This window comes from Aquarana catesbeiana, linkage group LG07 (assembly GCF_042186555.1).
Source record: "Aquarana catesbeiana isolate 2022-GZ linkage group LG07, ASM4218655v1, whole genome shotgun sequence".
Classification (NCBI taxonomy): Eukaryota; Metazoa; Chordata; class Amphibia; order Anura; family Ranidae; genus Aquarana; species Aquarana catesbeiana.
In genome coordinates, this window is record NC_133330.1 from 42,172,253 (window position 1) to 42,199,095 (window position 26,843).

Here is a 26,843-nt window from a genome sequence, read left to right on the forward strand (position 1 = left end):
ATGTTTGTTATTTCATGCTTAGTTATTGCTTTGCTTTTGTTTTGGATTATTCACACCTTTCATGCCAGTGCCTGAATTAAGAACTAGAATGACTGGCATTTGTAAACTCATTCAGGAATGCAGCACAAACACATCATTTGCGAGATTTTCTGTATTTTGTACATCATCTTGGTATGTGATGGAGTTGCAATGTAAAGCATCAACCCTTGGCAACCAGTCGAAGATCAGCATTCATAAGTCTGCCCACTGATTAAACCATAGACCTAGGCTTCCATAAATTAAACCAGGGGTGTATTCAGACATCATGCTTGCCCTAGGCCCACCTAAATGATGACGCTCTTCTGTACAAATGCTCTACCCCTTATGTCATGTGATTTCTGTAATACCTGCTGGCATGCTTTTTCCTTGTTTATATTTCCTACTAAACTTCAGCTTTTTAGGCTAATAAAAAGTGAAAAGAGGGCTAGGTCTCTTGTTCTCTAAGCTATAAAGAGCCTTAGCACTCATCCTAACATGCCTTACAACTCCTTCAGTTCTGCTAAATTTGTACACAAATGTCCAGAGTTGGTCAGAAGAGGGAGTCAAAATAAAGAAAAAATTATCACAACCCCAATAACTCCATGGTAAATACCTGCTTCATATGATAAAATATCTGGGTGAGTTAATGTTTATATGTAGATGACTACCATGATACTAAGACTGGCTTCTATCAGAAGGACAGCTGTACACAGGGTCTGAATGTCAGCCAGTTCCTGCTGATATTCAGACTGTGTGTACCCAGCTTCAGACCAGTTGACTTTTGGGGGGGTGTATTAAATGAAGGTTGATCATATTAGTTGTCTTTTTCCATTCAGTTGCTGTTGTTCTCCAGAGTTAAGGCCAGCTCCATATGATTGTCTGCACTTTGCATAAACACACACATCTGGATGATATGAGTTTGTATATATAAGCTCCAATTAGAAAAAGCTCTTTCTCAGGTCAAATCTTCAAGCTGCCATCTCATGTTTATGGGCACTATAAAACAGTTAAAGGAAAAAGGTGAAGGGGTGGTGAAATGTACATGCTTTTACTAACCTATTATTAAATATCTGACAGGGTACCTTGTCTATAGATGGACGTCTTTAAAGTGATTACCAAGTGCATATACCTGGTTCAATCATTTCTACTGTTATGCCATTTCCTTTGTACAATGTCTGTGCAGAACTATTATACATTCAGTGCCAATTAAAAAAGATTTTCCATCATGCCAAAAATTATTCACAGAATGGTGAGCTCAGGTTTTGTCAATTGTAGCTGTCACAAATGAAACTCAGATTGGCCCGCCACTTGTGAATACCACATAGTGTATAATCAGGCTTAAAACATGCAATGAAATAAGCTTACAGTTCTTCAGTTCTCTGGGTAACAACCCACACATATCCTGGAGCAAGCCATGTGTAATTTTTCCACAGTGTTTAACCTATCTGCCTTCTTCCCATTTAGCAGATTGTTTTTAAGGTTCAATGTTACGAGCAGGATGTACCACTGTACCATTTAGACTGAACCCTAAATCATGGCTGAATCTGAGGCAGGGCAGTTACCCCATCCTCATTATCTCTTCTTTTGTCATTACAGACATCTCAACAATGAGCATGCATTGGATGACAGGAGCACGGCTCAATGTCGAGTTCAGATGCAAGTTGTACAGCAATTAGAGTTACAGGTAAAACACTGTCACCAATTTCACTGGCTTCATTTTTTTCTAATTGAAATATAGTTCCTGTATGGCTTCTATTTAGAAGGCTTGTATCCTTTTATCTATCTATCTATCTATCTATCTATCTATCTATCTATCTATCTATCTATCTATCTATCTATCTATCTATCTATCTAATGGATGGCCAGGCATAGGCCTTTATTTTAATCAGTAATAATAAAATGTGCAATAAGCTTAACCAGAATAATCAGACAAGATAAGCAGTCATGTTACAATGTGGGGACCAACGCTAACGAAAAAGGTTCCCCAATAGCATATTATTACACACAGTAGTGGATTTTTAAAACAGAAGACATTTACAGTACATATGTTTACTTGTGTACACTTGTGCCTAGGCTATGGCCATTAAACCAGCTGAAAACGAGCTTTGAAACCAGCCAACCTCTGCTTTTAATGTGAGGTTTTACGTTCTCAAAGATCCTCAGCTATCACAATAAAGACTCTAAAGTCTTTTCTAACAGCTTAGAAACACCTGCTGTGTGTTTACACTAGAAGACTGACAGCCTGCCAAGATCAGTCCTCATAGAAACAGTACGATTTCAGTGTCTGTTTTGTGAAATTGAAAATTATTTTTAAACAATAGTTATAGATACAGAGATGAATAAGGGCTTGTTTTGAAGTGCTTTTACTGCTTGTTCGGTATATGTAAAAATAGTGTGTCTATAGTGTGCATGGGTCACTTTAAGTAAGTCTTATGCAGGTCTGTATACACCTGACCATCACACCTATGAGCTTGTTGGACATCCAGTTCCAGTATCATAGGTAATATTATGTAGATGCCCTGCCTTTGTGGGTATAACAGCCTCAAGTCTTCTAGAAAGGCTTCCTACAAGATTGTACAGTGTGCCTGTGGGAAAGTGTGCCCATTCCACCAACAGTGCATTTTTTAGGTCAAGTGTTATTATTATTATTCTACAGGATTTATATAGTGCCAACAGTTTAAGAAGAGCTTTACAACATAGGGCAGACAGTACAATTACAATACAGGGGGGAATCAGAGAGCCCTGCTCAGGAGAGCTTACAATCTAGGAGGGAGGGTCAAGTTATACAAAAGTGTAATAGCGGTGGGGGATGAGCTAATGGAGAAAATAGTGCAGTTGTTAGATGGAGGCAGGATAGGCTTCTCTGAAGAGGAACGTTTTCAGGGATCGCCTAAAAGTGGATAAATTTGGAGATAGTCTGACAGATTGGGGTAGCGAATTCCAGAGGTTGGGCAAGGTTCGGGAGAAGTCCTGGAGGCAGATATGGGAGGAGGTAACAAGGGAGCTAGAGAGCAGGGGGTCTTGGAAGGAACGAAGAGGGCGATTAGGTTGGTATTTAGAGACTAGGCTAGTGATGTAGCTGGGGGCAGATTTGTGGATGGCTTTGTAACTTAATGTTAGTATTTTGAATTTATTTGTTGGGCAAGTGGCAGCCAATGGAGGGATTGGCAGAGAGGGGTAGCCGACACTGTGCGGTTTGTAAGGTGGATGAGTCTGGCAGCAGCATTCATGATGGACTGAAGGGGGGATAGTCTATTTAAAGGTAAGCCAATGAGGAGGGAGTTGCAGTAGTCAAGGCGACAGATAACCAGGGAGTGAATCAGGAGCTTTGTGGTTTCATTGGTTAGAAAGGGACGTAGTTTAGAGATGTTGCGGAGGTTAAGGCGGCAAGCTTTGGAAAGTGATTGGACATGGGGCTGAAAGGAGAGTTCAGAGTCCAGTATAACACCTAGCACCCTGACATGTGGGGATGGGTGGATGGTTGTGCCATTGCTCTTGACAGACAAATCAGGGGAAGAGGCACGTGGGGTAGGAAATATTATAAGCTTGGTTTTGGACAAGTTGAGTTTGAGGAAGTGGTTTGACATCCATACAGATATGTCTGTTAGTAAGTTAGTGATGTGTGAGGAGACTGATGGAGTGAGTTGAGGGGTGGAGAGATAGATTTGTGTGTCGTCAGCGTAGAAATTAGATTGAAAGCCGTGAGTGTCAAAGGCAGCTGAAAGGTCCAGAAGTAGGAGTACAGAATAGTGTCCGTTGGTTTTTGCAGTTAGTAGGTCATTTGTGAGTTTTAAAAGAACAGTTTCTGTGGAGTGTTGAGGGCGAAATCCAGATTGAAGGGTATCAAGAAGGCTATTCTTAATGAGGTGGTCACTCAGTTGGTTGTAAACCAGGCGTTCAAGGAGTTTAGAGGAAAAGGGGAGCAAGGAGATAGGGCGTAGGTTGTTAAGATTGGTAGAGTCCAAGGACGGCTTTTTAAGTATGGGGGTGACCAGTACATTTTTTAGAGCATTGGGGAAAATGCCGGGAGTGAGGGAGAGATAGAAGATGTGGTTTAGTTAGTGTAGAATAGAGTCAGAGGGCGACTGTAGTGTTTGAGAGGGAATGGGGTCCAGGGGGCAGGTTGTTAGGTGGGCATTAGTTTAAAGGAGTTTAGCAACTTCGTCTGTAGCAGTTTTGAATAAGGGGAGTGTCAACTGTACCTGTTGATATTGGGTCTTAACTGGGGGAGATACCTGTAGAGGTGGAGATTTCATCATGGATTGTATCAATCTTGTTTTTGAAGTGATTAGCAATCTCCTGGGCAGTGAGTGAGTCAGTAGGTGGAGGCTGTGGAGGACGAAGTAGAGAGTTGAAGGTAGAGAAAAGTTTATGGGGACTGGATGAGAAGGTGTTAATAAGAGTGGTAAAATAAGTCTGCTTGGCAGTGTGGAGGAAAGAATAGTATTTTTGGAGGGCAGATTTGTATTGGTTGAAGTCTTTGAGAGACTTAGGGGGTTATTTACTAAAGGAAAATCCACTTTGCACTGCAAGTGCACTTGAAAGTGCACTGAAAGTGCACTTGGAAGTAAAGTCACTGTAGATCCGAGGGGGACATGCAAGGAAAATAAAAAACAGCATTTTAGCTTGCACATGATTGGATGAAGAGCTACCAATCATTTCAGATCTACCCCTTAGATTTAGAGCGACTGCACTTCCAAGTGTACTTTCAATGCACTTTCAAGTGCACTTGCAGTGCAAAGTTGATTTGCCTTTCGTAAATAACCCCCCTTAGTCTTGTGCCACAGACGCTCAAGAGCGCGACTACGTTTTTTGAGAATTTTAGTGTAATTTGTTTGCCAGGGTTGTAGGGGTCGAGGCCTGATTCTGCGTGTAGTGAGGGGAGCGAGCTTGTCCAGGGTGGAGGACAGGGGTTTATTGTAGATGGAAGTGGCTTGGTTGGGGCAGGACAGGGGAGAGATTTTGTCATAGAGGTGGTCAGTAGCAGAATAGAGGAGAGTGTTGATATTGGGCGAGATAAAAACTTCTGTGTGCAGCAGACCCTCTAATACCTGAGCCCCATCTTGATCCAGCGGTGTTGCACGAGAGTCTCAGCTGCCCGGGACTCTCCCTCCTCATTGGCTGAGACGGCAGCTTGGTGACATTGGTTGCTGCTGCTGTCGAGCAAAGTCAGTGAGCCAATGAGGAGAGGGAGGGGGCGGAGTTGAACTGCGGCTCTGTGTCTGAATGGGCACGAGGAGCAGCGGCTCGGCAAGCTGCTTGCTGTGGGGGCACTTGGCAGAGAGGAGGGGACAGAAGCACCAGCGAGGGACACAAAAACAGGAGGATCTGGGCTGCTCAAACCCATTGCACAGAGCAGGTAAGTATAACATGTTTGTTTATACAAAATGTATTTATTTTTTATTTTTTTAATTTTTTTCCAAAAAATCTTCCTATGGTCTGTAATGGCAAAAATGCTTAGGTATTCTAAAATACCCATTAACTCTGAAGGAGTCACTAGAAACATGCTTTGTGTTACTACCCACCCCCAATTACATCATCATCACTAACACAGAAAACACATGAAGGAAAACTCCAGATAGATGAATGAGGCAAGTCTCAGTAGGCTTGGGTTATCATAACATGCTGAGGAGAGAAATAGGCACACACTGGTCCTTTTTTTTTACAATTTTATCATGTTTATGACTGAGTTTATATTTACAGGTTATTTTTGGAAAATTAATTTAGAACAATGTCAGCGAACAAGTTCCACTGACCTATAGCAACTTAGCAGAATTGGTTCTTCACAGATCTAACTATAGTCAACGGAAATCTGGTTCCTTTGGACTATTACATTTTTTGGCTTGTCCATATGATAATCTCATGTCATGAGAGGCCCTTCACCCTGCCAGATTGCCAGTGCCTAGGCAAATAAATGATTGGTAGGTTAGAAAACCTGTACCAATTACTATTTTTCTGCTCTGCGATAAGTGTTAATGTTCCCCTCCTATCTATCTATCTATCTATCTATCTATCTATCTATCTATCTATCTATCTATCTATCTATCTATCTATCATACAGTAAATAAGTGTATGTACTCGGGCATTAGTTGAATGGGAGATCCAAATTTAGTTCTTTCATGACTTTTTTTGCCACTGAGCCTTAGCCTATAAATATAAGACACTGTGGGGGTTATTTGTGAAAACTGAAGAGTGCAAACACTGGTGCAACTCTTCATAGAAACCAATCAGCTTCCAGGTTTTGTTGCCAAAGCGTAATTGAACATGCCGCAGTTAGAATCTGATTGGCTACCGTGCACATTTGTACCAGGCTCTGAGTGCTCCAGTTTTAGTAAATCTACCTCTGTTTGTCAATCTTGTAGCCAGTCTATCTGACAAACAATCTTTTATAAGCCCTATATCTTAAACAGTAATACTTTTCTTTACCTAAGAAATATTTCTATTTGAAAAAAAAAAAACACTGGTGATAATAGATAATATTGAAGCAACAGAAAATTGCTCAAAATATCTAGTTTCTACAAATCTTTTTTTTGAAGTGAAGAAAGATTGTATAAAATAATTTTGTAGACAAGCGAACATCCATATAGAAATTGCCTGCTCCCCAAGACTATCTCAGAATATTTTTTTCCTGCAAACACATTCAGTATAGCAACATTTTATAATTTCACTAGCAAAAAAATATGGACACAATTGATTGTTTCCTCCTAAATTAATATTTGGACATTTGGTCTCAAGAGCACCTTGGCAAAGGTGACCGATTAACCCGTTCCTTTTCATGCACTTGTGCTAATTTTAAATTACAGTATGCCTTCAGAAATAGCTGCTTTATATGCAAGGCAGCATTACGAAGATATATAGAAGGCCCTGGGCTAAATAGAGAAGATAATTACATTTGGAATTTTACAGAGTTTTAAAGTCATTTGCAGCTTCAAATAGTCACAGAGAAATATCTGCAAAAACAGACTTAAAGTTTCTGTTGTTGCTCTCCCTCTGTAAAAAGCATATATCTTTTTAATTACATAACATTTTAATTCCTCTCTCAATTCGTCTTGTGTCATTTTGGCTCCTGCATGAATTCTGCTGGCCCTTGATTTCAGCCTTCCCTCCCATTGTAGTCTTCATTAACCCGCTATGGCCTAATTTATTTCCTGGTATCGTAGTGTGAAGCGTAAATTATCGAGTCTTGCAGAAACAATTACAGGGGGGAAGTTGGTGATGTGGTCATATAAAGGGGAACTAGCCACACACCAAGTAATTATGCACTTTTATTAAGATTTACAGCTGATAGTTTAGAGTGGTAATAATACATCAAACATTGTTTTCTACAGCCAATTTCAGTACTTCAAGTAGTTTTTTATATTATTGTTATAAATGGTAATTTTCAATTACTTAACGGAAGGAAAAAAGATCAATTTTAACAGAAAACCAATTCAAATATAATTATATATTTCCTTTTTATTTACAGTGGTGAAAGAATGTACGTGTGCATATCTCTTTTTGCATTGTGTTTAGATAAAATGCACACAAACGCATAGATAAGTAGCTTACCTAAAGAATCAGTTTAAAGGATGATGTAGCAGAGGTAGGCAACCTCGGCCCTCCAGCTGTGGTGAAACTACAAGTCTCATGAGACATTGCAAGACCCTGACAATCACAGGCATGACTCCTAGAGGCAGAGGCATGATGGGATTTGTAGTTTTACCACAGCTGGAGGGCCGAGGTTGCCTACCCCTGATGTAAAGGAATCCAAAGTGGTCTGAGCGTAATCAACATTGTTGAGCTGTTGAGCTTTTTTGAAAGTGGCAACCCCAATGTTGTCCAGTCAAAAAAAAGAGAATGTCAGTTTTGTGAAGTAGGCCCCTATTAGACAAATATGGAAGGGGTCAGAAAACTTGGCTATAATGGAAAATTGTTAGTCAACAGTACAACAATTTAAAAAAATACATAATTGTGGGGTACAGCAACCAGGGATGCGCAAAAGCTTTGGTCTTTTTTTCCGTTTGGGTTATAAAAGTAGATGGCTATACAGTTGTACCTCTCCTTTCCATGGTAAATGGCTGAAAATGTTTGCAGTGAGTTTAATAACATTAGCAATTTACTGTCAAACACTAGAACATTTTTTAGGGTTATTGAATTCTGATACCAGCTGCACCTTCATGGTTGTAGACTATAGGTGTACATTAATGCCTATATAAGGAACTTGCATGCAGCCTCCACAAACATAGATCATACTGGACACATGGATGAAGCAGTATTGGCTATCACCTTAAGATTGAGACACTTGGGTAATTGATTTTAAGGCATGCAGCAGCTGGTATTGAGGTTAAAGGTGGTTCAGTATAGCTCTTCTAGCCATAGTGCGTGCATGCTTAAACACGCACACACAAAATAAACAATGCATATGTATTATAAACTTGGCTTCTGTACTCCTCTTATTTTATTTTTTTAACTAAAAGTGGGCACATTAGGCCACACCCCAATTCATCCCAATACAGCAGCTTATTGACCATGTTGGTCCAAGCTCTTTTGGGATTCATAAGACTGTAAAAACTAAGATATGGGATGGTTGGAAGAATGTGTCAGTAGAATGTGAGATATTTCTTCAAGCTTCCAGTGACACCAGCTTACTGAGAAGAGTCAATGAGTAAGGGGCCTGTGTTATAGCTAGTAGTAATTGGTCATATTCAACCAGGTTTGCAATATAATGTTGGAAGACTTTTCACTGCTTATTCAACCTACGATTGTTCAGTTCTGTGTCGGAAACAGACCCCAGAATTTATGTTTTCTCTCTCTAAACCCAAGCTGAATGCTCACCTACCAGAGTATGGCACAACAGATCAGCACAGCACTGGCAAGAATTTTGAAGTCACAGCTTCCTGTCAACACCAATACATCCACCGTGTCAGCATCTTCAGCCACATAATAAAAGCAGAGCATGGGCCCTTCAGAACATGATGTATTTGGGTTTCCTGGCCTTTCTCAAGGCCTAGCCATAAGAAGTAACAGAGATCCTAACCCATTTAAAATGTAAAACCATAAGGCAGAATATACTAACATATACTCAAAGAAGCATAGAAGTAAATCTGTCATGAAAGAAGCTGTAATTCTGAAAATGCTTGTTGACTGACTGCCATCCTGAACGATTTACTTCATTACTCTTGGATTCTTTTAAAGGCAGCCTCCTATATCAGGCGTGCCTGACACCATTATTTGTCCTCGAAATAATCACAATTACAGTTGAGTAGAGCTAGGAAAACTTACAGTGATACATTACCACTGGAGTTCCTGAAGTGTTCATAGAAATAGCAGGTCAGCAGCCATGCAAAAGTTAAAGGGGAATTGCCTTTTAAGATTGAATCCACACAAGTGAGGGTAAGCTCTTACAATGAAGAGTGTGCTGCCCATAGAGATCTGCGCCCCAGGGGAATCTGTAATGTAATTACGCTATCAATGTCACATAAGTTGATTATAAAAAAAGATATATAAGTTTAAACATTTGAGAAATCTTGTTTAAGACCAAGAGAGACTACAAGGGTAGTAAAGATACAAGAGAGGGAGAAAAGTCACTTTCCACATGTCATTTTTCTAATTGTAGGTAACACTGTGAATTAATTTTTAAGAAAAAAATTCCCCACGGATTTCTGAGAATCCCCCCATGGATTAAACACCAAGCTTTCCCTTTAAATTCTGTATTCATGTTGTTCTTTTACAAGCTGCTCTTTTTTTTTTTTTTAACTGCCAAAACATGAACTTTACATATCGCCTGTAGTGTCAGTACAACAGAATATCTGATTCGAGCAGGCATTGATATTATGTAATTGAACAAGAGCGAGCGGAGACAGCGTGTCACAGGCATTAGGCTGAGAATTATAAGTCATTCTGTGTGCCCGACGTTCAGGCAGCTCTGCAGAAAAGAATACAAATAAAATGGTTGCAGCGATGATTACATTCGCATATCTTGTTAAGGGCAGATACTAATAGCGTTTAAATTGAAGTTTTCAGGTGATGCGGTAGACTTGGTTTCATCATCCTCCCCCCAGCAAGATTAATTATGTGCCTTTCAGGATAATTTCAGTGTATTCACCGACGTTTCTAGAAATTCAAGCATCAGGCATATTGAAGGGGGTCAGTTGATGCAATTCTGTCATTTATTATCACGTTGACATTTGACCAATGGTCATGACTGATGGGTGTCTTAACTGAAAGTCTCAAAATCTGGCCAAGAAAGATACAAAACAAATTCAGTACATTTCTGCCATACATGCACATTTCCCCATGGCTTGCCTTTTTAAATGTGCTGCAGTACAGAAAAGTATCTGTTGAAAACCCATTGCGCTTCTAATTTCCTGTAGGGATCTGACAACACAGTGCCTCTACTGCACTGAAATCCTATACAGTGTTGTCAGCCCTGCCGAAAGTATTGGCAGGCATTTCACTTCAACTGACTTTCAGTAGGCATTAGTGACAGCACTAAAATGAGGCAATTGATGTGTTCATTAAAAAATACTCTTCCAACATATTCCTTTATCATAAAGTAAGATGCTTTTGGTATGTTTTTGTTCTTTAAACAGTGCAAGTAGCAACAATTAGCGTAGCATGTAGCATTCAGCCTCCACTCACATCAGATCGACTTGACATGTCAAATCGCATGCCAAAGCGCAGCCTATTGCCGGCAACTGCACTCCCAATTAGTGCAACGCCGACTTCGTGGCACCGCACTGACTTCCAAAAGTAGTTCCTGCACTACTTTTGGCGACGTCAGGGGTGATTTCAGTAGACATCTGTGCATGAACCCACACATGTCCTTCAAATCGCCCCTGAACTTGCACTTCAGCTGAACTCGCATGATTTCAAACCCGCCTTTAGTGTGAACGAGGGCTCAGTATCAGTTAAACTGAATTCATCATGTTCATGTGTAAATTCTGATCTGTTGCCATGAGCTGTTGCACTTCACTCTTTGCTGCTTGCATGTACCGTCTGTATGCATTTGATGACCTTATGGACAAATTATGAAAAACTCAAGGGTGAGTCAAGGACCGAAGTCACTAATTCAGTGTTCCCTGTAAAACACAACGCAGTACATTTGACTGCATATAAATAAACAATGGTTGGTTTTCTCTTTCTAAAGTGTGTTATTTTCTGTTTTTACTTTTCATAGCTTTCCAAAGACAAAGAACGCCTCCAAGCCATGATGACGCATTTACATGTGAAGTCAACAGAACCCAAAGCAAGCCCTCAACCTGTAAGTCAAATTTGTTTGCTTGTTTTCCTGGTAAACAGAGAAATGTCTGCTACTGCCACATCTAGAAAATGGAATTGGACAATGGCTGAAAATGTTTTTGTCCAGTTTTGAAACTATGCAATGTTAGTACAATGATCTACCCCGCTGAGCTATTGTGTTCTGATAGGGGGATGGCCCCCCACCAGAACACATTGGTCAGCGCAAGCGATGATTAGATGCCGATCGGCACACCTTTTTCGAGCATGTCCCTGACCAGCTGCCGTACACCCGGACCGAAAGTCGACCAGTTTCTATTGAACTGGCCGATACTGCCCGATATTTGGCCTGTATGCATGGGGCATTAGCTTACCCCTTTTACGTAGGTTGGCACTGGTGACCTTCTTTTAAAAGGCCAGTTGCGTGGCTGTCTGACTTCGGTACTTTCTGTGTCACTAACCTGTAACTTATATGCAGCAAGCAAAGTCACAACTAATCTGTATATGTCTTCTGGATCACTGACTCAGAATGCATCAAAGTATTAGAAATGCAGCCAGACAGTTAAAATTTTTGGAAGAAAGTTGGCAATGACAGCGCCCTGTCACAACAAGTACCTTTAGTCGTTTCCCCAGACATTTGAGCTTAATTAGTAAACCAAAGCCAAAAATTAGAAAGGTTAATACATCTGCTTTTTCCAGTGGCTCCAATGTAATGATTGCCCGTTGTTTCCTGTCTCAGGGACTTTATTGTCCTAGGGACAGAACGTGAGCTGAAGTCCCTCTAAGGCTACTCTCACACTGAGGCGGCTTTCAGGCGTTTTAGCGCTAGAAATAGCCTCTAACTAATGCCTGAAAACCGCCTCCCATTCATTTTAGTGTGACTTTTCACACTGGGGCGGTGTGCTTGCGGGACATTAGGGAAAGTCCTGCAAGCAGCATCTTTGGGGCGGTTTGGGAGCTCTGCATTTCAGTGCTCCCAAAACGCCCTGCCCATTGAAATGAATGGGTGGCGCTTCCAAAGTGCCTGAAAAGCACTTCGGAAGTGCCGCAACACAGTCGCTTTCAACCCCTTCTTTGGCCGCTAGCGGGGGGGCTAAAAGTGCCCCGCTAGCGTCCGAAAAGCGCCACTAAAACGAGCGGCGCTTTAGTGCTAACGGCCGGGCGCTGCAGTGTGAAACTGGTCTAAAAGGGACACGGCAGCAGTAAAACATCTTATTGCTGTCCTCCTTTTTTGTCTCAGTGACAACATTTTCACCAGCAGAAGAAGTGAGGGGAAATCTCCACAATGGGAATACAACAGTACAAATCCAACAGAGAGTCTAATGCCGCGTACACACGGTCGGACTTTTCGTCTACAAAAGTCCAACGGACGCTGACGGACTAAAGCTGGCTGGTAATCCGATCGTGTGTGGGCTTCTCCGGACTTTCAACGGACTTTTTTAGCCTCAAATCCGACGGACTTTAGATTTGAAACATGCTTCAAATCTTTACGTCGTAAGTACGACGGACCCCGAAATCCGCTCGTCTGTGTGCTAGTCCGACGGACAAAAACCCATGCTAGGGCAGCTATTGGCTACTGGCTATGAACTTCCTTATTTTAGTCCGGTGTACGTCATCACGTACGAATCCGTCGGACTTTTGTGTGGTCGTGTGTAGGCAAGTCCGTTCGTAAGAAAGTCTGCCGCAAGTCCGCCGAAGGTACGTCGGAAGTCTGTCGGACAGGCTGTCGGACTTTTGTAGACGAAAAGTCCGACCGTGTGTACGCGGCATAAGTGTCCGTACTCCATTCAAAAGAAAAACAGTTGAATTTATACTTTAAAGTGGAACTAAACCCATCAATTTAACAATTTCAAAAAACAGTCACATTGGTTGTGCTCGCAACCAAACTGTCAAACCATCAAATGGCTGGTGTCATAACTGATCACTTGCGCAGCGTCATGGCATTTGATGATCAAACAGATAGCAGCTTCATTGGCTACAAAGGGATAGGAGGCTTTAGTTCTGCTTTAAGAGCACTGTGCTGTAATCTTAGCAATCATCATTTACTACACACCACTGGCTTTCACAGTGTTACAGTTTGGTGGTTATTACAGCCCCTTCAAGGGAGTTTATAGCTAATATAACTAATGAAATTAAGAATAAAGTTAATATTAGACAATATTTTAATTTTTTTCCCTTTGCCTCATTTTGCAGGGAAATCATGAAAGGGGGAAGGAGGGTGGAAGAGGCGAGGGTTGTGTTGTGTTGTCAAAAAAAATATGTGTTGGATTACTTGGAAATTTACACTTAAAATCTCATCTGTACAGCCAACTTTAATAGCGATTGCCTTAGATAAGGTGACTTCTGTTTGTTAGTTTTCCTTTTAGGCCTGTTTCATTTTCTTCTTTTTTTTTTTTTTTCATTAAATAATATTCCTATTGCCGGGGACCTCCCAGCAAATTTATTTTTAACTCCTCGATCGAATTCCGCCAGGCAGGTTAACATTATCTTCCTTCGTTGCTGCACACAGTGCTTCTTTATTATGAGCAACGAGCATGCATATTTTTGACTGAAAAATTAATAGCCTTGGAATTCATACACAGCAGGTTTTCTTTGGAGAAAAGTCTAATATTTCCGCACAGTGCTTGTCTAACCATTTATTTAGAGTCCAAAGCAAACCTTTGACAGCTCAAACGTCGTTACAAGCAAACATAAAGCTCACTGGTATGTAAACTGACAATAGGCAGCCTGTGTGAGGTTTCGCTATTGTCACATGCACAGATTGTTTGGATTAGCGTATGTAAATTTACTGTTGTGCCACCATTTGTGGAGTGAGGAAGAAATAAAATACATTTGTATATGAAAAGTGTCTTCACTTGGAAGCAATCAACTTCAAACCCTTTGATGCAAATTTTTTTTAACTTTTTTTTTTTTTTTCGAGTATACCATATTGTCTGGTCGCTGTCGACTCTTCTCAAAATGGTCTTTTGAGGTAGAAAAATAGAATATATTTTATATACTCAATCTGATAAATTTCAATTATTAGAACACTGAGAAAGGCATACAAGTATGTGTGAAGTAGAGCAGCATTTTGGGAAGAATGCATTTACCATGTCTTCTAGTACTGAGGAGAAAAAAATTACGCTCACGCTTGGTTTCCAGCTATAAATTGCTTTCAGAAAATGTTTTGTTTTCTGTTTATTGAAGTATAGTAGTAGAGTATATAGTAAATTATAGTAGGGTGTTAATGGGGTTGTGATTGGGTATGGCAGGGTTTTATGGGGTTGTGGTAGAGTATAATAAGTTATCTAGATATTGGGCTGTGGTAGGGTATGACAGGGTGCCTAGATATTCAGTTGTCATAGGATATAATATAGGGGTTGATTTACTAAAACTGGAGAGTGCAAAATCAGGTGGAGCTCTGCACAGAAACAAATCAGCTTCCAGGTTTTTTATTGTCAAAGCTTAATTGAACAGGCAGAAGTTAGAAGCTGATTGGCTATAATGCACAGCTGCACCAGATTTTGCACTCTCCAGTTTTAGTAAATCAACCCCATAGTGTCTAGCTATTGGGCTGTGTCTAGTTATTGTGTTCTGGTAGAGAAATGTATGGTTGTGGTAAGGTAGGGTGTTAAGGAGTTGTGGTCATGTATGATAAGGTCTACATGCTAGGTTGTGGTAGAGTATGATAGAGTGTATAGAGATTGGATTGTGGTAGGGTATTATGGGGTTGTTGTAGGGTACAGTCTGTGGCCTGGAAGTTAGGTTTTGATAGTATATGATAGGGTGTATGGATATTGGGTTATGGTAAGGTATGAAAGGGTGTTATGGAGTTGTAGTAGGGTATGGTAGGGTGTCTAAATAGTGTGCTGTTTTAAGGCATAGCAGAGGGTCCAGACATTGGGTTGCTGTAGGGTTTGGTAGGGAATTACTGGGAGTTTGGTAGTCTATCATAAAAAGTTCAGCTGCTGGGCTGTGTGTGGTGAGGTGTGGTAGGGTGTCTTGATATTTGGCTTTAGTAGAGTATGGTAGGGTGTTATAGTATTGTAGTAGGTGGGTTAAAGTTTCAGAGATTGAGTTGTGGTAGCATATAGTAGGATTTAACGTTTCCATATTTGTATTGTTAGATCCCATGCCAAATTCCACTAATCTGATTGGCAGGATGCTTTAATATATTGTGGCTGGTTTAATATACAAAGTTTGTCCAGCATATTAGTATTGATTATTGCTTTTCTATAAATATTTGCTCTGTTAGCCCAGGCTGACCCTTTTTTAATCTCAGTAAACTTCATGTGTACGTCCATGGCATACTTTCACTCTTAAACAATAATGTCTAGTCCCTTTATGCGTGAGCCAGTCCCCTAGTATCTTGCCACAATACAAACAGTATGAGGCTGATATTTTTTACCATGAAAACCATTGTCAAGGAACAACATGCAACTGTTTCAAGTAGCAGTTTAGGAGCAAGAAAATTTGGTAACATGACATCTTCAAAAATAATTGATTTCCTTTTATTTTTTGCCAGACACCACTTTAAGACTTGCTACCATATGAGGTTTGTGGTGTCCATTAAAAATCAAGTATGTTTTAATTAGAAAAGTTGTCAAAAATATTTTGTATATTGTATGGATAATTACTTTGAGTATTCCCAAACGTCACCCAGCTGTCATCCATGAAAAGGCAATATAATTTTTTCTAATGGCTGAACAGTAATTACGTTTTTTTTTTTCTTTTTTTGCAGACAGTGCATTGATTCAGACTTGACCTAAAACATTTAAAATAACATTTTCAAATCAAATGCTTGGTTAAATATTCCATCCTGTGTATTTCTGTTCACTCTGGGGGAAAAGTAATTAAGTTTATTTAAGGAAAAAAAAAAGAAAAAACACTAAATATATATGATAAATAGAAATATGTTCAGGCAATTAAACATACCATAAAGCTGTGTTACAAAGTAGGCCTATAATGTAAAATGGTTAAATTATTCTATGTTTAGACTTTTCTCCAATATTTACGTGCTTGGTGAAATGGTTATAGCTGAAAACATAATTGCACGCTTCCATTTATTTCTAGTAACATTAAATAAACAGTTAATCAATTTATTTTTGGGAATTATGGAACATGCATTCTAGGATGGAAACATAAGGAGGAATGTTTGCTTGGCTTATGATAAAATTCATAGATAGTTGCCTGTGCGTGGTTTTGGATTAAGCATAGTCGAGTACTATTTCAGTAATGGACTTCTTATGGTGTCAGTTATATTTAGGTAATTTAGTTCAAATGTATACTATACATATTACTACATTCTTTACATGCCTATGGGTATGTACACACTTGTGTTGTTCGTGTGGTTTCAGAGCACTGCACTTATAATCTCCACCATATCACATAGTCATATGCGCACTTGTATTATTGCAAAGTTTGTTATCTCCATTTGCCTTTTTACATCTGTAACAAAGAAAAGGACGTTCGAAAAATGAGCCCAACCGCGTACCTTGGACTAAAGCTTGGCTTAAAGGAAAACAGTTGTACTTATTGGCTGGGTGAAAAAATGCAGAGTTGGGAACTTCAGGATGCTCTTCTCTCTGGTGGATTCCCAAATCGCTACCAGCAATTTTCAGTACTTATTAGACATATACCTTTGTAAGATGATTGGAATCCTTTTGAGGGACCTCTATTGCGAATGGAGAGCAGAGCTAAAGCTATCTTTCATTACCTGGTTTAGTTTTGGTCACAGTAAGTCAGCATCCTGTGTGCGATTGGTTGCCATTTTTCTGTAGCATATAGTAGCCTGACAAGCTGTTTTATACAGTCTGTATAAAGCAGGGACCGGCCAAGATTCGAACAATCTTTGGGTAGGTTGATTGTACCCAAGTCAAATCCATCAATTGACTTATGCTGTGTACACACGAGCGGAATGTCCGACGGGAGCTTTTCATCGTATATTCCGATCGTGTGTATGCCCTATCTGCCTTTTTACGTCGAAAATTCTGACAGACCTAGAAAGAGAACATGTTCTAAATTTTTCTGACGGAACCAATTCCTATCGGGAAAACCGATCGTCTGTATGCTGTTCTGACATACCAAAAACGACGCATGCTCTGAAGCAAGTACGAGACGAAAGCTATTGGCTACTGGCTATTGAACTTCCGTTTTCTAGTCCCGTCGTACGTGTTGTACGTCACCGCGTTCTGGACGGTCAGAATTTGGTGTGACCATGTGTATGCAAGACAGCTTGAGCGGAATTCCATTGGAAAAACCTTCAGAGTTTATTCCGACGGGAAAACCAGTCGTGTGTACAGGGCATGAGGTACATCCAGCCTGTTGGATTTTTTTCATGAGATTACTGCTGGCGACTATAGCTGCTAGTAGTAATCATTATGTTCTGCCACTCGGTACAGTAAGGATCCCTGTGCCAACCCCCCTGGAGGCAGAATACAGTAGCTCCATGTGAGGGATTCCCATCTAATCATCTATGGCTTGTCTTACAGCGGTACTTTTTTTTTGTTTGTCTATAAGCTCTGGGTTTGGTTACTGTTACAGTGTTCTTATATGTCATTAATCCTCATAAACTATCATGAAACAAAAATGCGCCCCTTAGTATTTAAACTATAGCCATGGCTGTCTGGCAGCAAAATAAAGATGCTGAACCATAAATGAACATCTATCCAAATCTCTCCCATGATCTTTGGCTTGATGCACATGTAGATGGCTATGACTAGGTGGTCAGTAGGCCAGAAGTGCACAGCCCTCAGGCAAGGCTATGACTGCGACTATAAGAAGCTAGTAGAAACTTTATAGAAGCTTTTGCTGTGGCCTGATTTGACAGCAGAGAATTTCCTTTAAAATGGTCATTTCCTGGCTTATCACTCCTTATAGCAGACTCCAATCTTCATTGATTAAAGCCCAGAATTTCAGAGCAATTAAATCATCAATCCCTACCCTAAGTAGACTGGCGCTGCTAATAGAAAATCTTTGTGCCCTGGAGCATACAGTACCACACCAGGATGGCAAATTTCATAGATAGGGCCATGTATTCCGCTGTTACTCCATCCGGAAAGGGTTAAGTCCCATCTTTAAGTCAATATATAAACACATCCTCTTGGTTTCTGGCTACTATTCCCATTTAATACATTTAGAAAAAACAAAAAGATACAATTATGTGTACTAAGCAAGACAGTTAATGGAAATCCATTTTGATTAGGGGTTTACATCATTGCCTGTTTATGAAAATTACTGATGAGTCATTCATCATTTTAGGAAAAGAGACATTCTAGGCAGCAAGAAAAAAAATGAAGGGAATTTACCATTTTGATTTGTTATTCTTTAGATAGGAAAAAGAAAACAAAATACGGGGAGGGAGGATTTAGCAAACAAGGTACCAACATGACAAAATCAACAAAATTAAAATGAAATTATGTTCAGCACATTCCCCCAGGTTCTATTCCTTTAAAAATGCTGCAAGTACAGAAAGCTTTGTGAATCTGCAAGAAATCCAGTGTGTTCCTAGTTTCCTCTTTGGGCTGAGATACACAGTACCTTTGCTGCATTGAAATCCAAAGCAGCATAGTCTGACCTGCTTGCGGAACTACAAAAATGTACCTGTCTCTACCACTGCTCTGTCCCACTGCACACGTACAGTATGCGTTGATTTGTTACCCAACAATACAGTGGTGCTGCCTTGACTTCCAAAAGCCTGACGACCAACTCTGTAGGAAAAAGGCTCTTGGAAGATGTAGTTCTGGGGAAGTCCATACATCAGCAGAATATTAACCCCCAGCAGTTGCACCTGTGTAGGAAAAAGGCTCTTGGAAGATGTAGTCCCTACATCAGTAGACTACGACTCCCAGCAGTTGCACCTGCATAGATTTTACATTGTCACAGAGAATAATAAAAGCTTCTTTTTCTGGGACCATTCAGTGTCGCGTAAGTCAACGATGATCGAGTGAACTAAAGCCAGCCATAAACAGATCAAAAAACAGATGATCAGTGCCAACAGCTATAGCTGGCAGCACATCGGCAGTGACCATTGTATTCTGGTGGTGGGGAAATCTCTCTCTGTCATAATACAATAGCGCAGCGGGAGGGATTCCCCAATACTGACTATTTTGGTGGAGGAATTGAGCAATTTTCTTTCCTTCAACCCGTGGCTGAATTGCATAATCTATGGCCAGCCTAAGTCTCCCTGTTCTGAAGAATAAATAAGTGTGGGTGGGGAGCAAAAAAAAGGAAATAAAACACTTCAATAGCAATTGACAAGGTCAGCATTTCATCAAACTGTCTTTTAAGCCTACAAATAGATATGGAGGATGAAATACCCGGCGCTTGCAGCTCCTTTTTTTGTTCTCTCTTTCCTCACAGATTGCAGTCATGTTTAATTTGGAAACTGGGCTCCTTTGGCAAATTAGCAATTAGAACAATTTTGTGGGAATATGTATATGTGTCATTAGTTTTCCTGCACATTAATAGCAGGAGCAGGGGTCAGGCAGACATTTTTCCACTCCGCTGCTGCTCCACTGTTGAGATTTGGCACTTTGTTTTGGAACAGGCTCAGCTGCAGCAAGCCCCAGTCTTTTCCTCCAGGATCTGTCTTTTAATTAGTTTACCTCATAGCTATTATTACAAATATTGCTGCCTCCCATCTTAAAAATCAGATTACTGTTTCAGCAAAATATTTCGGCTACACCCTACATTGCCACTCGCTGACGTTCGGGGTCATTCATATGTGCTGCTTAATCAACAGATCCCCTACATAAGCATCTCCTAATTAGAGTCCTTACAATACAATTTCAGCTGGTAATTAGCCAAGATTGGCTGCTGTCTTCTGATAGTGGTGACCCAGCGGTGGGCGTGAATTTCTGTCATTTGTCAAGGCTGTTCGGATAGCCTTTTGTTCAGGCCTCTTTACAAATGCTAACACTTTTGTGCCCCCTTTTCCTTTTTTTCACCATTAAAGGAAAGCCTATATTGAAAAAATATGTAGGCTGCCACTGCAGACCTTTCCTATAGATAATGCTAGTTACCTGCATGTTATGATGATCCAAAGGCTTAATACTTTCAGAGTGACTGAACAATAGCCACATCCAAGCAGCAGGCTTGTTCTGGGTCAATGACCAAGAAAGTATTTATTCCAGAGGCAACCAGTATTCTCTAAAGGTTTGTCAGGGAAGGAGGACATATTGGGGTTTATTTACTAAAACTGGAGAGTGCAAAATCTGGTGCAGCTCTGCATAGAAACCAATCAGCTTCCATTTTTTTTTTTTCGTCAAAGCTTAATTGAACAAGCTGATTGGCTACCATGCACAACTGCACCAGATTTTGTACTCTTCAATTTTAGTAAATCAACTACATTGCTACAACTAAAAAGCGAAGACATGCAGAGGTGCTGGCACATATCTTGAGTACCCTCCCAAAGCCTTCTGTCCTGACCAAATCCAGGGTGCTTTGACAGGTGAAGTTCCAACCCTTTCCATGTAGTGCCAGAACTTGTTGATTTGCCATTTCGATTGGCCCATCACTATTATCATTATTCTAGGAACCAATTGGATTCCTTCTCTTTCTAGATAAATAATATGCTAGGATTCCCCTTATCCCACAAAAGTGCTCTTTGACAGGTACACATTACTCCTACACGTTATGCATTAAAGTGTTTCTAAATCAAAAAACAAAAAATGTAATATATTGCATTTTACTTGCCTTTAGATGTGGTGGTTGCTTTTGTTTCCTTTTTTCAGTTAAAGAACATATATAGGAATGCCAGAAAATATGTGTTGATTTTGCCAGAAATGCTTGCCACTCCCTGTAAGCTTAAAATATAGCATAACAAATGTTGTGTATTTTGTAAACTACAAGTCCCGTAAATTTTCCATGTTATGGAGATGAACAAAGGCAGACAAGGGTACCCCCCCCCCCCCATAGATACCATGAAGAAGTGAGTGTAGACACGAATAGACGGAGTATATTATTCGCAGCATTGCCAGGTAAAAATAAAGAGGGAAAGAAGCCACAAAAAAAAGATAGTTGGTAGGCTGCAATATATAAATATTTTGTTTTTGGGTTTAGATATACTTTAAGCTCTTAATCCATACATGGTCTGACTCTTGTCTAGTTCAGCAGGGACCGGCCAAGATTCGAACCATCTATGGGCAGGCTGATTGTACCTAATCGTACAACCAGCATGTTGGATTTTTAATGCGATCATTGCTAGCGGCTATAGCGTTAGCGATAATCACTGTGTGTTCTCCCGGAAGGGATAGCTCTCCATGCCGCCTTGCTGGGAGAACACAATGGCACCCCTATCAATATGGACTGTGTTGATGGGGAAATCAAGTGCAAATTGCACCATCTATGGCTTGCTTTACAGAGGCTAATTTGACTATCTGACACTTTTCCATCTCCGCTGATGTGGCCTTCGTGGTAGCACTTGTCACAATGATGGTCAAATTTAATAGCTGGATGTGCCTTAGTTGGGAACAGTGTCTGTGAGCATTTGTATCACTTGTCAATAAAAAGATGCATACTTACTTGACTGTGTGTTGCTTGTAGAGCTGTCTTTTTTTTTGGTTTCAAATGGATGTGTTTTGACCTTGAAAGTCAGTGGCAGCCCACATCTAGCCTCATTATCAGCAAAATAAAAGTTTCAAGTGACCATTCTTTCCAGATCAATGGTATTTGACCATCCTTGGCAACAATACAGAATTATATAAGCTTCAGACTGTAACACCAGGTGAAATATGTGAGACCCAGATGAAATTTGTACCAAGTACATGTGCGTTTTTGTTCAGCCGGTCAAAAAAACCCCAAACATCTGCATCCCATTTATTAAGGAGTAACATAGACGTTTCTATAATAAACTGTTAAAAGTCTGCATTACTTGCCTGTTCGCTGGGGATTATCATTAAATCACAGCTCGAATGATACAGGGAACTGCTTGGTAATGTGAGTGGAGTTATATTGATAAACTTAAAAGGTCATGGTATAGGATGCAGTTGCTGTTCAAAGTTTGTCAGGATAAAAAAATCCTTTTAAAACTGTTTGTTTTTGCTCAAAGACTTTCTGAAAAATTAGCTCATGTCTCCATTTAAAAAAATAAAAAAATATATATACTTTCTTTTGATTTAGGATTGCTGACCCCTATCTCCTTCACTCTGATAGATCTATGCCCTTTACAAGATGGATTTTAAAATAACTCTCTGATAAGGTCCCCTTTCTTCGGAATCAATTAATGAAACACCAAGGTTTTCTTGATTAATACCATATACTGTACCTTTTCATAACATGACTTCATATTTTTTGGCACCGACTTGCACAATTCCTCTGTTAAGGCTGGCAAATTATATTTAATGGCAATAATACAGTTATGCTTTTTTTTGTTAAAGCAGAAATACTCTACGTATAACTAATTTATTGTTTAAAAGAAGTAAAAGCTTGACATTGTAATAAGACTGACTGATTGCAGAATGTAACACGGTCCCGTATGTAGCAATTGATTTATATATTCTGGATAAATCTCAAGAAAATAACAGCAAAAAAATGAACTTTGTGTTCTGTTTAATGTAAAGCACACCTACAAATGTGCTTTGTGCCAGTTCACATTCATATCAGGGTTTTAAGTTCTGGAGACGCTATCCATTTATGAAAGCCATGTTTACACTGTTCACATTAAAGCTAAACATCAGTCCGACGTTACATTAAATCAACAAATGAAAGTGTATATTTAAATTGCATGTGGGGTGAGAAGCATTGTATGCATATGGTTTACACAGTGGCAGTTTGTTTAAAGTCTGCCCAAATCTAACATCATGTTTTAAATTTCACGGTGTCACAGTGATCTATGAGTGGGTTCTAATTAGCTTTACCATTTTAATGTCTCTGGTTGCTTACAAAGAAAAAAGAATTTGAAAGTTTGGGTTTGAAGAGTAGCAAAGTGCTGTACCATGCCATAGATAGAAGTAAAGTAAAAACAGAGACATTATTTTTTTGTTGTTTAACTCAGTACATTCTAGTGCAAGTTCTCAGGAAAACGTAAGCCCCGTACACACAGGCCGAATGCCGGGGGGGGCGACATCGGCCGATTCAATAAAAAATGTCTGACATTCGGTCCATGTGTATGGGAGCTGGTCCGACAGAAGCTTCTGTCGGATGAGCATGCTGGAATACCAGCAGCCGACTGGCTCCCAATCAGCCAATGGCTGAGAGCGCTGACCAGAGTGTTCTGGCGGGGGGGGCCACCCCCCTGTCAGAACACAATAGCTCAGTGGGTGAGATCGCTGTACTAACGTCGGATCGTTAGTACAGCGGCTCTGACTGGAGCTGACAGTTTTTAGTTCAGCCCGATGGGTTGAATGGAAAAAAACTCAGTGTGTACCAGGCTTTAGTTTTCTTTATCAACTACAAAGAGAACCAAAGTGTTAAAGGTACTGTCTAAATCCATACTTTACTGGAGTTACAGGGGTTGCTTTACTAAAGCAGTAGACCATGTTCATTTTGTCATTTTTCACTTTGTAATGAGATTTTCACTTAGCATAGCGTATGTGGTGAAAATTCACTGCAAAGAATACATAGTGACAAGCAAGGAAATTTTACAAAATAGCATTTTTGCTTGCAAATGATAGGATGATGGAAGTCAACAGAGTTTCACCTCATTCACCAACCTAAGGGAAAATTATATTGCATAGTGAACATTCACTTTTCAGAGTGAACTGCCTGTTTGTCCTTAGTAAATCAACCCCATAGTGTACGTCGTGGCAAAAAAATCATGCAATTCATTTCTGCAACACCTCTTCAAAGAGATAAAATGCACTACACTCCCGATTTCCTGTTGTGGGCTGAAAAAAGACAGCATTTTTTGGACTAAGATTATAAGAAATGGTGTCAGCCCTGCCCAATTCCTCCCATTTTATCTCTACTACTTAGAGAGTAATTGTTTTGTAGTCCAAGATAAGAACTTGGGGGTTGGATGGGGCTGATCAGGCTCCTTGTCAGACCACAGTAGAAAACAGACACTTGAACCCCACCTCACTGACCATCACAGATATTAAAATTAAAAAAAGTAATATTTTGAATGATGATTTTATCATCTTAGTGTTTAACACTCCAGACCAGGCGTGGTCTGAGTTCTCACCATGTATACAGTTTTACTGACTAAATATCTACCTAATTTCCCTCAGTAAATGTAGGTAGGAACAAAACCTAGGTAATATTCCTGAGGATCAGTGGGAGAAAATTCTTAGTAACTTAACCAAAATGTCCCTATCACAGTAGGGCAGACTAACCCAGTTGTTTAACCTACATAGGACATACCGTACATCCTAGTTATTATTCAAAATTGGAGTGCGTAATGACTCCAACTGCTCTAAATGTGGGAAAAACTGAGATAGTTTGACTTACCTTCTATGGTAGTGTCCAGAGTTGTTTAGTTACTTGAATGATGTGATATCTACACTGAATACTTTTTTTGGCATCTCCCTTGGGTGCAACCCTTTTATGGGTTTACTTGGATACTTCATTATACATAAACTAATCACCAGGACGTGGGTTTCCTCAGCCCCACAGCTCAAGAAACTGAAATATACTGGTAGAAGATGCCCAGAAAAAATCTAGAAGCAGTAGTATATATGGGATAGCTTATTGTACCCCAGCCCTTCCTCAGTAGTTGCTCAGGCCCACTCATCCCACCTGTAACAAGTGTCCCTTGCAGCTGCTTGATCTGAGTGGTATTGATAGGTATGGTAGTTAAAGACTAGACAAATGATAATCTGTAAGTTGATTTCTCTTGCTTATTAATTTTATCATTTGCATAAAGAATGAAGAAAATTGAAAATTTTGGTAAGAAATATATTTAAAACACATTGTAAAAGTATGGATGGCAACATTATGAATTCAAAAATCAAATTAAGCAAAAAATTTGTCTACCAAGTGCTGACCCTGTTTACTTTACAAGTTTTAGCAAAGTTTAAATCTGAAATGTTTAGCAAGTCCTTATTAATACCAACTAATGAGGGCTTGCAAGTGTCTGGAAATATAGAAGGGGGCTTGTATATAAACATGAATTAAACTGATGAATAAGTTTGCCAGAGAACAATACAATTTGCAGAGATTAAAGATTAAATTATTATTTTTCTATTATGATTGTTTACAGCTGAACCTGGTATCCAGTGTCACCCTATCAAAGACTGCATCAGAACCATCCCCTCAAAGTTTACCTCATACTCCCACCACCCCAACCACACCACTCACTCCTCACTCCCAGGGACCTTCTGTTATTACAACCACCAGCATCCACAATGTGGGACCCATGCGGAGGCGGTACTCTGATAAATATAATGTCCCCATCTCTTCTGGTGAGTAGACATATTTTCTCTGCCATATCTGAGAAAGTATAGGCCAGGGATGGACAGACTATTCAGGAAACACTAGTCCAATCTAAGTAGCCAGGCAATTAGAGCCTGCACACATTTTAACCCTCTTAATAAGGCTTTGACGGCAATTATCGAGGGAAATGTAGAACATACAGCAATATTTTTTGTTATAAAATCCTATACGGTCTTTATACATCAAAGGTAAAAAACAATTGTTATAGTGGCTGTTTTGATGTATACATGTGATAATACATAACCATATAGGTCACAGTACATTGTTCCCATAACTATGATTTACCAATGCAGTACACAACAACCAACGCGTTTCGAAATTGAATTTATTTTCTTCTTTAGGAGTGTATGTCATGTGGGAACATAAATTCTACAATAGAAACAATATATTAGATTCACCTTATCAATATTTATTATTTACATCTTCACATTAGCATAAGCATTAAGCAGAGCAATACCTACTCAGGCTAACATGTACAAGCTCTGTAAACAGTGATCTAGTAAGAACAGTAAAAAAATGCGATGCATTGAATTGTAGTCCTCAATCACCGCCAAGGGTCAGAGGAACAGAGCCGCAACCCCAGGGTCACACAGAAGCACAACAACACCAGCAGATGAAACAACTGTCAGGAAGAGAACTCCAATGTATATTATGAGTTACATAAAAAAGAGGTCATCTTAAGCAGTATTATGTATATGTAAAGTCAAAGTTAAGACACTTACAAAAACCCACCTTAAAGGTAAGATTGTAACTCCAGTGTTTATGGTTAGATGGTGATTGTCCTCTAATGGAATGACTTTAAAAATAATGATTGAATAGACTGTCTTTAAATAATCCCTATTGGCCAAATACCAGTCTAAAGAGATTGAAAGATATATGCCAAAGGTTCCATTAGTGACAGCCAAGTAGACTCAAATTGGCGTACTACTGTCCCAATTGCAAATAATATGGCATCCTCGCCTAGAGTGAGAAATATATCTCATATGTGTAGATCCTGGAGTATTTGCGGTAGACTTTTGTCCCGTATTTACTTTCGGTTTATAAAGCCATAATGGGAGGTACTACAAAATATGAGACTCCAGTAGAATGTATTCAGGGTCAAACTGGCTAATTGGGATTTACCCAGGTCTACCATAGATAACCAAGGTCTACAGATTGTACGTTGCGCATTGTATGTTCTTGGATTAGCCTGAGTTGTCTAACTTTCAAGATTATTAAACCTCATCTTTGCTGTTTTTTTACATTTTCATTTTTTC

General features: G+C 39.7%; 1 protein-coding gene across 23 annotated transcripts in view; it reads left to right on the plus strand.

The window, feature by feature from the left end:
* Positions 1 to 26,843, plus strand: part of FOXP1 (forkhead box P1) — a 1,122,086-nt gene that overhangs the window by 1,063,041 nt on the left and 32,202 nt on the right. For all 23 annotated transcript variants that reach the window (XM_073592053.1, XM_073592052.1, XM_073592058.1 and 20 more), the window contains 3 exons: positions 1,615 to 1,702; positions 11,177 to 11,260; positions 25,355 to 25,556. In XM_073592053.1, coding sequence (XP_073448154.1) covers positions 1,615 to 1,702; positions 11,177 to 11,260; positions 25,355 to 25,556 — 374 coding nt within the window. The remainder of the gene's footprint in view (positions 1 to 1,614; positions 1,703 to 11,176; positions 11,261 to 25,354; positions 25,557 to 26,843) is intronic.